Below are 16,253 nucleotides of genomic sequence, written 5' to 3'. Positions count from 1 at the left end.
TGGCTGCACCTTAGAATCACCTGGGGAGCTTTTTAAACTCCCAAGGCCTAGGCCATGCCTCAGACCAATCAAATAAGAATCTCTGGAGAGGGATGCATACATTGGTATTTTTCTAAAAGGCTTCCCAAGATGATCCCAAAGTGCAGCTAAGGTTGAAAGCCATTGTCCCAAGAATATCTATTCCCCTCTCTCTGTAAGCTGAAAAAGACAATATTTTTCCATCAGTGATGCTGAATTAGAAATGATTGGGGTTTTCTTTTTAAGCACTGTCTACCTGATTCATCCATCTACCTATGCATCCATCCATCAATCCATCCATCAGTCACATATTTTATTGAGTGTCCGCTATGATGTGCTAAGGGCAGTGCTGGGTGTTTATTATTGGGCAAGACAAGGTCCTCTCTTCAGGATGCTAAAAACTAGACAAGGGGATCAGCCAAATAGACGGGAGATGCCAATGACTTGTGGTGAGGGATGTGACTAAGCCCAGGGCGCTAGAGACAGAGAAGAGGGGGCTTCTATCTCAAGAGGAGCAACAGGGCTTCCCAGAGGAAGTGGTATTCAAGTTGAGCCTTGAAGATCCAGAAGGATTTGGCCAGGCGAAGAGGTGGGTGTGACAGAGGAAGAAGCATCAGCAAGAAGAGAATGGAAATCCGAGCCACCACCGTGAGTAGCTGAGGTGACTGAGCACAGAGCAGGAAGCCCTGAGGTACCAGGTGGAAGAGGCCAGCAGAGCCACATCACAGGGGCCTCAGGGGTCCTGTCGGGGTTTGGAACTCATTCCAAGGGCAGTGGGAAACCTTGGGAGAGTTTTCCTCAGGGGAGTAGTCAAACCATATTCACTCCAAGTCGACCCTCAGGCTTAGCTGTAGTGGAAGCAGGAGTTTGGCTGCCCTTCTGAGAAAAGATTAGACCCGCCAATCTCTTACTGGTAAGGGTGACAGAGAAAGGATGTGTGTTCTTAACTGCTGTGACCCCCATCTCAGTAGTGACTTTGGATGTACCCTCAAGACCTCCTGGAAAATGCCCTAGGTCCCTCGGGAACAGCCAGCCACCCCTGCTAGATAACCCAACTTGTTCCTTGTTCTTTCTGGGTCTGAGGCAGAGGGGAAGGAGCTCAAATCTGGGGGCTCCGTCAGGACCCACCTTCAGCTTCTCCATTACTAACCATCTCTGTACCATCAGGGCAGACAATTCACACCTTTTGGAACCTTGTTTCCTCATCTGTGAGATGGGGATGTTTGTGGCTTTTTTGCCACTGAGTCTTCGTGAGGCTGGACTTCCAGGTGGCGCTCGTGGTAAAGAACCCGCCTGCTAACGCAAGAGATATAAGAGACACAGTTTTGATCCCTAGGTCTGGAAGATCGCCTGGCGGAGGGCATGACAACTCATTCCAGTATTCTTGCCTGGAGAATCTCATGCACAGAGGAGCCTGGGGGGGTAGCAAAGAGTCGGACAGGACTGAAGCGACTTAGTGCACACACATGCAAATAGCGATGCTTTCCCTGCCTTCATCTTCTGGGGCACCTGGTCTCCTCCTCCTCGACTCCAGGGCTTTGCTTCTATTGTAACACCAAGGACCAAGGGGCCAAAGGAATCAGAAGTCCTCAACCTCCACCTCCTGGCCTCCTGCAAAACGGAATAGCAATCTCTCCCAACCATTGCTTCCTCAGCCACAGCCTCCAGCTAACCTTGAACCAGGCTGTGCCCAGCTATCCTTAAAGGACTATATATATATTATATACATATATATAGTATGCTATTATATATAGTGTGTATATATATATATATGTTTGTAGGAACCGAGCAGGTCTAATTATTCTAACTCTTCATTCTAGACTGGAACTACATGGAAATCTTTCAAATCCCAGCGTCTCTGCCCCCTACTGCCCACTACTAATACCCCTGATTATATTCAGAGCCAGTGCATTTACAGAATCCTTTCATGCCCTCTGGCTCCCATTTAGATCTCTCAGAATAAAAGCCCTTATTTTGAAAATGGCCTGCACGGTCCCCCACAGCTCCAGACCCTGCACTGCTCACTGACCTCAGCGCCTGCTGTTCTTTGCCTAGCTCATTCCATTACAGTCACACCCACCTCCCTGCTGCCAAGCACACTCTCACCCCAGGGCCTTTGCATCTGCTGTTCCTTCAGTTGGAATGCTCTTCCCCAAATATCTGCAGACCCTTTCCCTCACTTTCTCCAGGGTCCTGCTTTTCTACCTTGTGTGAAATGGTAACCCTCACCCCCAGCATTCCCTATTCCCCTCCACTCTTTTCTTCATAGAGCTTATCAACAACCGACACATATTGAGTCTTCTATTTGTTATCTCCTCTACTATCCACTGGAATATAATTTCCATGAGGTCAGAGTAGAGATTGTTCAGTCATATCCTGAGCAGCAGAAACAGCATCTGGCATGTAGCAGGTGTTGGATAAATATCTGTTGAATGAGTGAATGCCTAAACAAACCATTACCTCATTCGAAACACGCAATGGCCCATTTGACAGATGAAAAGTCCTAGCGCTCAAGGTCCCATCCATGCTCACACAGGGAGTAAAGACGAAGCTGGCCTTGGCCTCAGGCTCTCCTTCAGTCCGCTCACCGGCACATTCCTCTGCTGGCCAGAGATTTTCATACCATCGGGATTTCCCCTGACCTTTAGCCCAAGAGGAAATGATATTGCAACTGGAAGAATACCCAGAGGGCTGGGAGCTGGCAGCGAAGTCCCCAGCAGCTGCAGGGAGCGTGTGATTGGATTCGGAGTTGGCCAGAAAGGCAGCGGACAGCAGAATGAAGGCACGCAAAAATATCCGCGTGCGCCTGGGCCGCCGCCCGCGTCAGTCACCAGAGGGAAAGAGGTGGTCTGCGAGTCAGGAGTTGGGATTCTGGAACAGCCGAGCAGTCTATCGGGGTTGTCCGGGGCCAGGGCATTAGGTTCCATGTTTAGGACCCTTCTTCGGGCAGCACTGGAAGCCTGTGACCTCTGGGACACAGGAAACATCATTGAGCTTGTGACCAGGAAACTGTCTTGAGCCCTCGGCTTCCCTTATGGGCTGGCAACCCCAGGCTGATCATTTTGTGTCTCAGTTTTCTCCTCTGTAAAATGGGGTTACACTTCTGCCATGGAGTTTTTTAAGCAAAGTCAAAGGGGAGATGGGAAAACTTCTTTGTAAGCTGAACTTTTCTAAACAAATGCAAGAAGAAATAATTTTGCACCAGTAGCTTGTTCTGTAGAGGTTTTGATGTGGTTTCATAGTCTCCTGGACACAGGATTTGTCCTTAAATCTGCTTTGGGGTATCCTGACCCACCCAACTGCTCAACCACTGAATGCGGGAGACACTGGGGGCCCCTCTCAGCCCCTCATGTCTAAGCCATCAGCCTCTCCTGTTGCTCTGCCTCCAACTCTTAATGTATTCCTGATATCCCTGTGGATCCAGCCTCCCTGCCTGCCTAACACGGTCAACACCTCGACACCACATGCCCATTCCCAAACTAGTGTCTTTTCCAGATCCTCCTTCTGCTGGGATGCGCTGGCCCGGATCTCCATGTGGCCGGCTCCTTGTCTTCCAAGTCTCAACCCAAATGTCATCTCCCTGAAGGGCCTTCTCTAACCACTTTCTAAGGCTGCTCCAGTCCACTTTATCACATGCTGCATTCGGTCTTCAGAGCATTTTCTGAACCTGCAATCATATCCTTTATTTTCTTACCTACCATGTATCGTCCAGCCGCCCATTTGGAACTGATGCACCAAACAAGATGCATGTCTTGTTCACTGCTGGATTCCTGCTCCCTGGGGCTGTATCTGGTTCACAGTAGGTCTAATAGTGGACAATGATAGACCATCTTCCTGGTGGGTCAGGTGGGAACCTGGTTTCCAGATGATACTAGCAAATGAGATTGTGCATCACTGCTCTTGACTGAGGCAGTGTCTGCAGAGTTTGATTTATAAAGTAAACAGGGAAATTTCTAAAAGGAGACTCATCCCAAAGAGGAAGCCAGGTTACCTAAGTTTAAGCCGAGGCAGCAGCCACTGTCACATCACACAGTCAGGAGCAGCGCTGGTGATGTTTCCTGCATCCCACACCAGGGGCTTTAGAAGCAGAGAGCATACTTTGTGTACTGGGCTTTCTCAGGGAGGCGAGGGTGAAGAAGCTGTCGATAGTATTCATCTGTTCACTTTGTATATTTCACTCCAAGTACCCTGAACTGATTGAGGAAAGGCTACTTTATTAATAATCTGTGTACTATGTGCATGGTTATAAGAAAGCAAGTTCTTTTTTAGCTTCAGCATTGAGAACAGCACCAACCTCCCCCCCCAACCCCCCTCCTCCGCACGTAGTAGGAGCCTGGATATCCTTTGTTAAACAAATCTTTGGGGACTTCCCCTGGTGGTCTTGTGGTTAAGAATTTGCCTTGTAATGCATGAGTCAGGGCACTAAGATCCCCACATGCCACGCAGCAACTAAGCCTAAGCACTCCGGAGCCCTTGCACCACACCTAGACAGTCCATGCACCACAATGAAAGATCCCACATGACTCGAATAAGACCAGAAGCATCTGAATGAATAAATATTTAAAAGGAAAAAAAAACAAAAAACCCCCCACATACCTTTACTGATCCACTGGTGATTCTGATTGTTACCCAGGAGACCAGGTTTGTCCCCTCATTCATGGTGCTGATGCAAAGGCCAGTATGTCCTCACGTGTCTCTTCTTTGTTCCTTTAGGTGGGCTTGGAGAGCAGCCATCTGGGAGCTGGCTGAATGCTACAGCCACGAATGCCAGCAACGAGGAAACCAGAGAGGGTAATGTGAGACCCCACCAGGCCTGGGGGTATTTTTTCTTTCAGTTGTTGTAAATTTCACATAATATAAGATTTTTAGCCATTTTAACGTGTCCCATTTCATGGCATTAATTACCTATACAATGCTGTGCCACCGTCACCACTATCTGGTTCCTGCCACTCCCCGTGTCTCTCCTGCCTCCCTGATGCCAGCTTTGGGAACCTCATGTGTGTTAGTGGCTGTGCCACATCTGACCCTTTGTGACCCCATGGACTGTACCCGCCAGCCTCCTCTGTCCATGGAATTCTCCAGGCAAGAATACTGGAGTGGGTAGCCATTCCCTTCTCCAGGGGATCTTCCTAACCCAGGGATCGAACCCGGGTCTCCTGCCTTGCAAGTGGATTCTTTACCATCTGAGCCACCAGGGAAGCCCTTTGGGAACCTTGTCTTGTACCTTTTACTTTCAACCTTAGTGGACTAGAAGCAGCAAAGGCTGTGGGTGAGAGAGCAAGTCCTCTGGTTGAGTGAGGTGGGCCAGTTGCCAGAGAAAGGTATAAGGATGGTTTGGTTGCTCGGGGACTGGATGACCTCCAGTTAAACCCTACAGTCTGGACTTGATTTTTCTCTTTGGTGCTTGGCTGGTGAGCTGAGGGCCCCAAGAATCAAGAGGTGGCATGATGAGGCTATGGGCACTGGAGGTCTTACAGAATGAATGGGCCGGAGAGGCAAGGAAGGAAAATAAAGCTGGAGTTGGGGCTGGGGAGGCAGGTGTAGAGACCCCTGTGGGCTTCTCTGGGGGCGGGGGTGCTGTGGGAGTGGCTGGCTGTGGGCAGGGCCACTGTCAGCAGGGGTCTGCCTGGAGGTACCACCTCCACCTGTCTGCACACCAGCGCCCAGATGTGCATATGCTTTAAGAGATTCTAGCCTGGAGATTACAGGAGGCGCCTCACTGCAAGCATCTCACTTTGGATGAAGGTTTTCCTGTTCAGAAAGTGTGCTGGAGGAGAAAGGCTGCTGGGCTTGTTTCTGGCCTGCATCCTGCAGGAATCAGGGCTGTTGTCGAGAGTAGCATGTCTTCTACATAAAATCAACACAGAGCAAAGGGAATCATTTAAAATGATAGAATCCTATGTTTTAGGGATGCCTCTGTAGAGATGACTGCAGCCATGAGATTAAAAGACGCTTACTCCTTGGAAGGAAAGTTATGACCAGTCTAGATAGCATATTCAAAAGCAGAGACATTACTTTGCCAACAAAGGTCTGTCTAGTCAAGGCTATGGTTTTTCCAGTGGTCATGTATGGATGTGAGAGTTGGACTGTGAAGAAGGCTGAGCGCCGAAGAATTGATGCTTTTGAACTGTGGTGTTGGAGAAGAGTCTTGAGAGTCCCTTGGACTGCAAGGAGATCCAACCAGTCCATTCTGAAGGAGATCAGCCCTTGGATTTCTTTGGAAGGAATGATACTAAAGCTGAAACTCCAGTACTTTGGCCACCGGATGTGAAGAGTTGACTCATTGGAAAAGACTCTGATGTTGGGAGGGATTGGGGGCAGGAGGAGAAGGGGACGACAGAGGATGAGATGGCTGGATGGCATCACTGACTCGATGGACGTGAATCTGGGTGAACTCCGGGAGTTGGTGATGGACAGGGAGGCCTGGCGTGCTGCGATTCATGGAGTCGCAAAGAGTCGGACACGACTGAGCGACTTAACTGAACTGAACTGTAGAGATGAAATACAAATCATTATTTGCTTTATTTTATGTTTTTTCTTTAATGTTATTTTATAGTTTACACATACACATATACATGTATAATTTCACGCTAATGTATATAAGTATATGATAGCATCATATACTTCCATTAGTTGTGGATTTTTCCCTTCAATTTGACTACCTTCTTCACTTCTTTTTTCCCACGTATTACCACTCTCTCTTCCCCAGGTAAGGCATGCTAATAACTTTGTATGCACCCTTCCATGTGTTTCTCAATGCACATATATTCACATATACATTGATACAGAGATACACACATATATAAACATACATATAAACCCATAAACATATATACAGATATATTTTATCACTTAAAAATGGGATCATATTTGATACATCTTTTTATGCATTATGTTTTTCTCACTCATCAATACTTCATGGCAAACCTAAGACCCTTATTACACTTTCAATTTATTCGTTTTTTAAATGTTATTTATTCACTTACTTTTGCCACTGCTGGATCTTCATTGCTGCGCTCAGGTTTTCTCTGGTTGCATCAAGCGGAGGCTACTCTCCAGTCGTGCTGCGTGGGCTTCTCATTGTGATGGCTTTTCTTGTTGCAGAGCACAGGCTCTAGAGCAAGTGGGCTTCAACTGCTGTGGCCCACGGGCTTAGTGGCCTTGCCACAAATGAAATTTTCTGGGAGCAGGGATCAAACCCATGTCCCTTGCACCAACAGGTGGATTCCCAACTCCTGGACCACCAAGCAAGTCCTCAATTTATTTTTGTTGTTGTTGTTCAGTCACTCAGTTGTGTCTGACTCTTTACGACCTCATGGTTTGCAGCACCCCAGGCTTCCCTGTCCTTTACCGTCTCCAGAGCTTGCTCAGACTCATGTCCATTGAGTCGGTGATGCCATCCAACCATCTCATCCTCTGTCGTCCCCTTCTCCTCCTGTCTTCAAATCTTTCCCCAGCATCAGGGTCTTTTCTAATGAGTCGACTCTTTGCATCAAGTGGCCAAAGTATTAAAGCTTCAGCTTCAACAGCATTCCTTCTAATGAATATTCAGGACTGATTTCCTTTAGGGTTGACTGGTTTGATTCCTTGCAGTCCAAGGGACTCTTTATTCTTTAAATAGTTGCAAAATATTCCTGGTATGTATGGACCATGATTTGTTCAATCTTTCCTTTATCAGTTAATACTCACTTTATGTTTTTGCCGTCATAAACAGTGCTGCAGTACAGTTCCTGAATACAGATCCTTACAGAGTACGTCTTTAATAGATGTTGCTAGAATGCGTTTCAAAAGGTATAATTGTTCACATTTCCATAGCAGTTCATAAGTGTGTTCCTTTCATCATATCCCCCCTGGCACTAGGATTATTGATGTTTTCAATAATACAAACAGTAGTTATTATTCAGTTCAGTTCAGTCGCTCAGTTGTGTCCGACTCTTTGCGACCCTGTGAACCACAGCATGCCAGGCCTCCCTGTCCATCACCAACTCCTGGAGTTTACCCAAACTCATGTCCATTGAATTGGTGATGCCATCCAACCATCTCATCCTCTATCGTCCCCTTCTCCTCCTGCCTTCAATCTTTCCCAACATCAGGGTCTTTTCAAATGAGTCAGCTCTTCGCATCAGGTGGCCAAAATATTGGAGTTTCAGCTTCAACATCAGTCCTTCCAATGAACACCCAGGACTGGTTTCCTTTAGGATGGACTGGTTGGATCTCCCTGCAGTCCAAGGGACTCTCAAGAGTCTTCTCCAACACCACAGTTCAAAAGCATAGTAGTTATTATTATTTAATTTGTATTTCTCTTATTCCTGGTGACTTTCAGTGTCTTTTATCTTCACCAGTGACTTGGGCGTGCGCTTCTGTGAATCACCTCTTGCTGTCCTTGGGTCATTTTTCTCTTGGCTTGCTGATCCCTCTTATCCATCTGACCTCATTCAGAGAGAGGCAGAGTCTTCTCCCACCCCCCACCACCACCATTTGACAAACGTACATCTTATCTTAGTCACATGAAAAATCTGCATTTTTCTGCTTTGCTTTCTTGAAGGTATTTTGACTTAGGCATTTTCAGGCTCCTAGACACCTGATAAACTCAGTGTCACTTCATTTTGGCCACAGATGACCAGCCCTTAATGGTAAAAATGATGCACAGGGTATGAGGGTGAAATCAGAGGGACTTGCCATTACTCTTTGCTGATAGCGCAGATGGTTAAGAATCTGCCTGTAATGTAGGAGACCTAGGTTTGATCCCTGGTTTGGGAAGATCCCCTGGAGAAGGGAACGGCTTACCCACTCCAGTATCCTTGCCTGGAGAATTCTGTGGAACGAGGAGCCTGGCGGGCTATAATCCTGAGGTCACAAAGAGTTGGACACGACTGAGCAACTAACACTTTCACTTTTCACTTTCAGTGATGTAGACACCATACCTAATTTAAGTGATTTATTTTTGCATTAAAAACTACCCCCAAACGTAGTGACTTCAAACTGTGATTCATTATCTTGCATGATTCTGTGTGTTGACTAGGCTTCATGGGGTGGGTCTTTGGCTGACATCATTCAGCCAAAGTCGTTCACTTGGCTACATTCATCTAGTAGCTGAGTTGGGTTGAGAGGTCTAGAAAAAGCTTTAGTCACATATTTAGCACCCCAGCGTGCCCCAACATGGCTCCTCTCTCTGAGTGGACCTTTGCCACGGAGTTGTATGTGCTGTGCTTAGTCTCTCAGTCATGTCCAACTCTTTGGGACCCCATGGACTGTAGCCTGCCAGGCTCCTCTGTCCATGAGCTTCTCCAGGCAAGAATACTGGAATGGTTGCCATGCCCTCCTCCAGAGGATCTTCTCACCCTGGGATCAAACCCAGGCCTGCTGCATTGCAGGCAGTTTCTTTACCGTCTGAGCCACCAGGGAAGCCCAAGAATACTGGAGTGGGTAGTCTATCCCTTCTCCAGGGGAACTTCCCAACCCAGGAATCGAACTGGGATCTTCTGCCTTGTAGGCAGATTCTTTACCAGCTGAGCTACCAGAGAAGCCCTAACTTAGGTGGTCTAACTAAGTTGTTAACTAGTTGTCTAACTAAGATTTTTTACAGGTGGCAGCTGGCTTCCCAGGGAAAGGAAGCAGAAGCCACCAGTCCACTTGAGGCTGGGACTCAGAACTTTCAGAAAGCTACTTCTGCCACATCGTATTGGTCAAAAAAAGCCAAAGGGCCAGCTTAGCCTCAAGAAGAAAATAGATTTCCTCCTTAGTGTGAGAAGTGGTGTGAGCTTACAGAAATGAGAGCTATGGCCATATTTAGAGACCATCTACTGTCTTCCCTCATTGTATCTTGTCTGCTCACCAGCAATAGTTATTGTCAGGATTTTTAATATTTGCTAGTTTGTTACGTATAAAATGACCCAACCAAATAAACTTGAACAGTCAGGCACACTTGGGTTTGCATCCCAGCTCAGCCACTTTGTAGCTATGACCTTGGATAAGTTATCCAGTTAACCTCATCTAAGGTTTGGCAAGGATTAGAAACAATATTTATACAAAGCACATAGCCATGTGTCTGGAACATAAGAGGGACTCAATGAGTGTAGCCCTTCCACTTCTTTCTCTCCACCTTCACTTCCGAGAATTATATGATCCAACACTGAAAGTGCGTTGTCCACCTCTGGACTGGGATTTCACAGCTGTTCAGCAGCTGTACAGAAACACAATTAAGGAGGACAGGAAGGAATAAAGCTGCCGCAACCCATTAAAATTCTGCCTCTGGCTGGGTTGTACACGGTATTCACATTGTGATGAGAGATCTTCTTGGGTGTTTTAGGGAGGATGACAGCACTGCCCCATCCATGCCCCACGCCCCTGCAGCTGGCTACATCCACAGTCTGCAGCCCCTTAGATGACCCTGGTGTGTTTGAAGAGGGTAACGTCAAGGTTAGGCCAATCCTTCCAGTCTGAATCCCTCCAGTATTACCTCAACAGATGAGTAAATCTTTAAGCATCCAGGGCGAGCTGGAGGAGGAAGGAGACCCCCAGGGTGAGTTGAGGATGGTCCCTTCTAGCTTGTTCCTCCAGCCCTCCCATCTGTCCCTCCAGGACACTGTCAGGCACCAAACTGGGTACCTCTTGTTTTGTTTGAATTAAAGATAAGACAAGTTGTGTCAATCTCAGATTCCCCTTTAATCACAACCGGTGCCCCCTTCTGCCACCCCCCAGAAAAAGAGACCGCCCAAGCAGGATAAAGGATCTGAAGGGAGCCTCTGGTTGGCCGGCTGCAGCAGCAGGTTTATTTCCTGGCATTATGTGGCTCCCCTCAGCCTTGACGACGGGGATTTGTGCTTCCAGCCTTGGGGAGTGCTGGGGGGCTTGGGGAACTACTCACTTGGCGCCCCCCAGCAGACCCTTTGGTCTGAGAGCCTTCCTTCTCTGGAGATGAGAGCTCAGCATGCATTTGGGGGCTGATAATGGGATTAATGAAATGAAGTGTGTAACTGTTCCTCAGATAAAGCTGTGACTATTTTGATAGAGGCTGATTTCCAGAACCATATTCATAAAACAGAAGGGACTTTTCCCTTTCTGTAGCAGTCCCTTAAGGGCTTTGGTCTGAACAACCTGATTCGGTTGTCCCAGAGAACAGGGATCCCTCAAACTTGGGCACAGAGCATCCAGACCCTTAAATGTCTCTCAGGTCAGCGTATCTGGGTGTAAACTGAACCTGACTTTGGATGTTCTTTTTAGCCTATCCCCAAATGCAGACATGATGGTGATGATTGCAGCTCATGCTGAGCTCTTACTGTAGCAGGCGTTTTTTTGTTCACCGCCTGGCTCCACACCCATGACACCACCACACAGCAGGCAGGAGGGCTCAGGGGACAGTGGCTTGTCTAAAGCAACACAGGTAGTGAATGGCAGCATTTATCTTCAGCCTGAGTGCCCCAGACCCCAGGCCTCTTGCTCCTAATCTCTGGGCTACCTCATTGATTCTCAAGCTTCCTTTTGTGTCCAAATCACCTGGGGAGCTTGAAAAAGCACAGACATCTTGACAGTCCTCTAGGTTAATTGAGTCCCAGTCTCCCAATCTCAAGGCAGGGGTGCGGACACCAGAATTTTTAAAAAGCTCCTTGATCAAACCATTGTGCAGAAGAAGCCACAGTCTCTGCTCTCACCCAGCCTTTCGGAATCACCGCAGGCAAGGTGTGAGTTTGCCCATCACCCGCGAGATGAGGGTTATACAGATGGCTGGACCGTCGGCGTGTTTCCTTCCAGTGTGGGAGGGACCGGTTGACTAATCGAAAATCTGCAGTTCCTCGGGTGAGAAGTCTGGGTCAGGCCTGGTTCTGTTTATGACGTGGCTGTGCCTTCAGCTGGAAACGGAACATTGAATAGCTGGAGCCGCTCTGCTTTTTCAGAGAGGAGAGGGTACACTCTCAGAGCCAGGGAATTTAAATGGACTTTATCCCCCAGCCCACCCCACCCCCAGCGTGTTAAATCCTTTCAGACACCCCTGTGCTCCTCTTCAAATGCAAGACTCTTGGACCATAATACATAATTACACCCTTCTATTTGGACTCCGATCCCAGATAGTAGTAATCCAAGAAAATCCAGTAATGACAGTTGCATTAAGATCCTTCTTCCAGGCCTAGCACAACATCTGTTTAGACATATTTTTAATCGGCAAATGCTTCCTGTGTTGAGTCCTCAGCAAATTAAATTTCTCACTGGACCGGGAGGGAAGCTGTCATTCAATAACCCATCTCTGGAAATTACACTCCAGCCTCTTTCCAGGTGCACTTAAGATTTTCCCATGCTGACTCGGCTGCACATAGGCCCTTATAACACCAGGTCACAAGTATGGATAAGTGCAGCTTCTCTGAGAAACATCGGATTCCTTAGTGTTAGTCCCTCAAACAGAGAAGTATTTTTGCCCATTCTCCAAGGGGGAGTTTGCGGCAGAAGAAAATTAAGAGACTTGTTGAAAACCATATGGGGAATGAATAACAAACTTCCACTTGCTACATCACTGCCTCTGATTACTTAAGACAGGATGATTCTCAGGATTTAAACATTAAGGACTTCAGGGCTGCCAACATTTTGGAGAGGTTTCCACCGCAGAATTGTTTGGACTGTTGGTTGTTTGTTTTTAGAATAACTCATCCATTCTTTAATTAATTAATTGAAAACCTAAAAGCACCCCCATGCTTACCACCAGCCAGACACTGTGCTGGGTGTGAATAGAGTGGTAAATGAGCCAGCCACAGTCCCTGCCCCCATGGAGCTTCCAGCCTACTGGGGCAACTCACATTTGAAGCTTTCCCAATGGCTCAGCGGGAAAGAATCAGCCTGAAATGCAGGAGACGTGGGTCTGATCCCTGGGTCTGGAAGATCTCCTGGAGGAGGAAAGAGCCATCACTCCAGTATTCTTGCTGGGAAAATCCCATTGACAGAGGAGCCTGGTGGGCTATAGTCCACAGGGTTGCAAAGAGTCCGACACTACTGAGCACATATGCATTTGGAATCTGGATGCAATCTGTAGTCCTGGGCTGGGATAGCAAGTTAAAATATCTGTGGAGGCCAAGCAGGTAATGTCAATGGGTGAAGTGGCCGGAGGGAACCGTGCGTGTGAAGGTGGGAGATAGATTCTAGCAACCAGGAAAACATGTGCCTTGACTGTGAGGAGCAGATGCTACTTAACTGCTGTGGCTTGAAGATGGGCCACTGTTGCCACATCTTTCCATTTTTGAAGAAAAACTAGAAAATTGGGATTTCTATGTGAAAGTCCTTGATTTTTAAAAGTTGGCTTCTCAAGTGAGATTTAAGAAAAAACAAAACAAAGTGTGATCCAAAAGCATCCAGGCCAAACAAAACACATCTGTGGGTTGGGTTTATCCCAAGAGCTGCAAGTGTGTGACTCCCGATCTAGAAATTCTAGCAGTAAAACAATTATGTTCAGGCTGAAAAATGTGTTACACGCCAACTTTCTGATTCTAGTGACTGAACTGGCATGGACCTCTTTTACAAATGGAGAACTACTAGGAAAAAAAATAAAATCTTCCCCTTACCCCAAATTAAAAATACAGAGTTACACTCAGAGAAAAGAAAGGGAAATTGTCATGATCAGGAAGGAATAGCTATTTGCTTTTAATGATGGATGCCTAAAGCTAACTACACTTAGATACGGAGGGCTGATGGTATATAATTACAGTACTAAGACAGTGTTATATTAGCAGAGGGATAAGCAATGGAACAGGATAGAGAATGCAGCAATAAACCCAACTGCTGTATGACCCAGAAGTTCCACTCTTCAGTATTTATTACAGAGAAATAAAAATCTTCATGCAAATACCTGCACATTAATGTTCATAACAGCTTTCTTTGTAAGAGCTGGAAACAACTCATGTGTCCTTCAATCAGTGAATGATTAAACAAACCGTGGTGCATACATACCATGAAGTACTACTGCTGCTGCTGCTAAGTCTCTTCAGTCGTGTCCGACTCTGTGCGACCCCACAGACGGCAGCCCACCAGGCTCCCCTGTCCCTGGGATTCTCCAGGCAAGAACACTGGAGTGGGTTGCCATTTCCTTCTTCAATGCATGAAGGTGAAAAGTGAACATGAAGTCACTCAGTCGTGTCCGAGTCTGAGCGACCCCATGGACTGCAGCCTACCGGGCTCCTCCATCCATGGGGTTTTCCAGGCAAGAGTACTGGAGTGGGGTGCCATACTCAGCAATAAAAAGGAACTATTGATACATGCAACAGCTTGAATGAATCTCCAGGGAATGGCGCTGAGTGAGAAAAGCCAATTCCCAAAGGTTATACACTGTAGGATTCCATTTAAATAATATTCTTCAAATGAAAACATTTTTGAAATAGAGAACAGATTAGTGGTTGAGAGTTTAGGAGTGGGTTGGGAGGGAGGGGGAAGGAAGTTGGATGTGATTGTAAAATGGCAACATGAGGGATCCTTATGGTGATGGCACTATTTAGTATCATGAATGTGATGGTGGGTACACAAACCTGTACACATAATAAATTGTGTAGAACTGTACACACACACACATGAGTATATATAATGCTGGGTAAATCTGAACGAGATCCCCTGAGTAGATGTCCATATCCCAGTAGTGATGTTGTACTATAGTTTTATAAAATGTTGGGGGAAACCATCAAGGATACACAAAATCTGTCTGTATTATTTCTTGAAACTGCATATGGATCTATCATTATTTCCAAAAAATTTTCAATTTACAAAAACTATTTCATATACTTCCTGGTAAAGAAGCTCCTGGCAATGCAGGAGACGTAAGAGATGTGGGTTCGATCCCTGGGTCAGGAAGATTCCCTGGAGGAGGGCATGGCAACCCATTCCAGTATTCTTGCCTGGAGAATCCCATGGACAGAGGAGCCTGGTGAGCTACAGTCCATAGGGTAACAAAGAATCAGACATGACTGGAGTGACTTAGCACACATTTCATATACAACAAAAAGAATATTGAACCTCAATAGTATGACTATTGCAAAGCTTGTATTATTGTTTGTGGTGGGAAATGTATTGCTCACAGAAAACACCTGTTGAATGACTCATTTAAAGCAAAAAACATAATTACACAAAAAGATTGAAAGTAAGTGATGAAGGAAAACTATACGAGGCAAACACTAATCAAAATAAAATTAACAGCAATATTAATATCAGTCAAAATAATCTTTATTATGGATGAACATTATTACAGATAAAGAGGGTATTTATTGATAAAAGATACAGTTTAGCTGGAACATTTAACAATCCTTACCTTGTATTACTTAACCAACATAGCCTTGAAAAATATAAAGCAAAAATTAAAAATAAAGATGACATTCACAATCTTAGTTCTCAAGGTTGTTTAAAGCACTTTTCTTGATAGCAGATATACCAAGAGGTCAAAAATATTTGTAAGGAAAATATTTGAACAACATATGTAGCACCCTTCAACCATCAGTTTTGGAAACTGATGCACTTTATTTCAAGGATATATGAAACATTTATAAAAAGCGATCATGTTGTTGTTCAGTCATTCAGTTGTGTCCAACTCTTTGCAACCCCATGGACTGCAGCGCTCCAGGCTTCCCTGTCCATCACCAACTCTCGGAGCTTGCTCAAACTCTTGTCCATTGAGTCAGTGATGCCATCCAACTGTCTCATCCTCTGTCATCCCTTCCCCTTCTCCTTCTGCCCTCAATCTTTCCCAGCATCAGTCTTTTCCAATGAGTCAGTTCTTTGCACCAGGTGGCCAAAGTATTGGATCTGCAGCTTTAGCATCTGTCCTTCAAATGGATATTTAGGATTGATTTCCTTTAGGATTGACTGCTTTGATCTCCTCGCAGTCCAAGGGACCCTCAAGAGTTTTCTCCAACACCACAGTTCAAAAGCATTTGGCGTTCAGCCTTCTTTATGGTTCAACTCTCACATTCATACATGACTACTGGAAAAACCATAGCTATGACTATATGGACCTTTGTTGGTAAAGTAATGTCTCTGCTTTTTAATATGCTGTCTAGGTTTATCATAGCTTTTCTTCCAAGAAGCAAGCATCTTTTAATTTCATGGCTACAGTCACTGTCTGCAGTGATTTTGGAGCCCAAGAAAATAAAGTCTGTCACTGTTTCCATAAAGCAAGGCTCAAGACACCAAAGAATTGATACCTTGAAGCACAGGCCAGCATCCATGGCCAGAAGGCCAAATCTAGCCTGCCATCTGTTTTTGGAAATGCAGCG

The 16,253-nt window shown here is 46.0% G+C and overlaps 1 protein-coding gene across 3 annotated transcripts in view; it reads left to right on the top strand.

The window, feature by feature from the left end:
• TLL2 (tolloid like 2) overlaps positions 1-16,253 on the top strand; it is a 144,123-nt gene that overhangs the window by 62,311 nt on the left and 65,559 nt on the right. For all 3 annotated transcript variants that reach the window (XR_015155867.1, XR_015155868.1, XM_086379324.1), the window contains exon 3: positions 4,732-4,809. Coding sequence is in view for 1 of the 3 variants with exons in the window: in XM_086379324.1 (XP_086235450.1) it covers positions 4,732-4,809 (78 nt within the window). In the remaining 2 variants the exon portion in view is untranslated. The remainder of the gene's footprint in view (positions 1-4,731; positions 4,810-16,253) is intronic.

Source organism: Bos grunniens, chromosome 26, assembly GCF_055505025.1.
Source record: "Bos grunniens cultivar Pamir isolate PY7600 chromosome 26, Bosgru_T2T1.0, whole genome shotgun sequence".
NCBI classification, from domain to species: domain Eukaryota; kingdom Metazoa; phylum Chordata; class Mammalia; order Artiodactyla; family Bovidae; genus Bos; species Bos grunniens.
The sequence above is the reverse complement of the archived record's forward strand: the minus strand, read 5'-3'. Positions and strand labels throughout refer to the sequence as shown.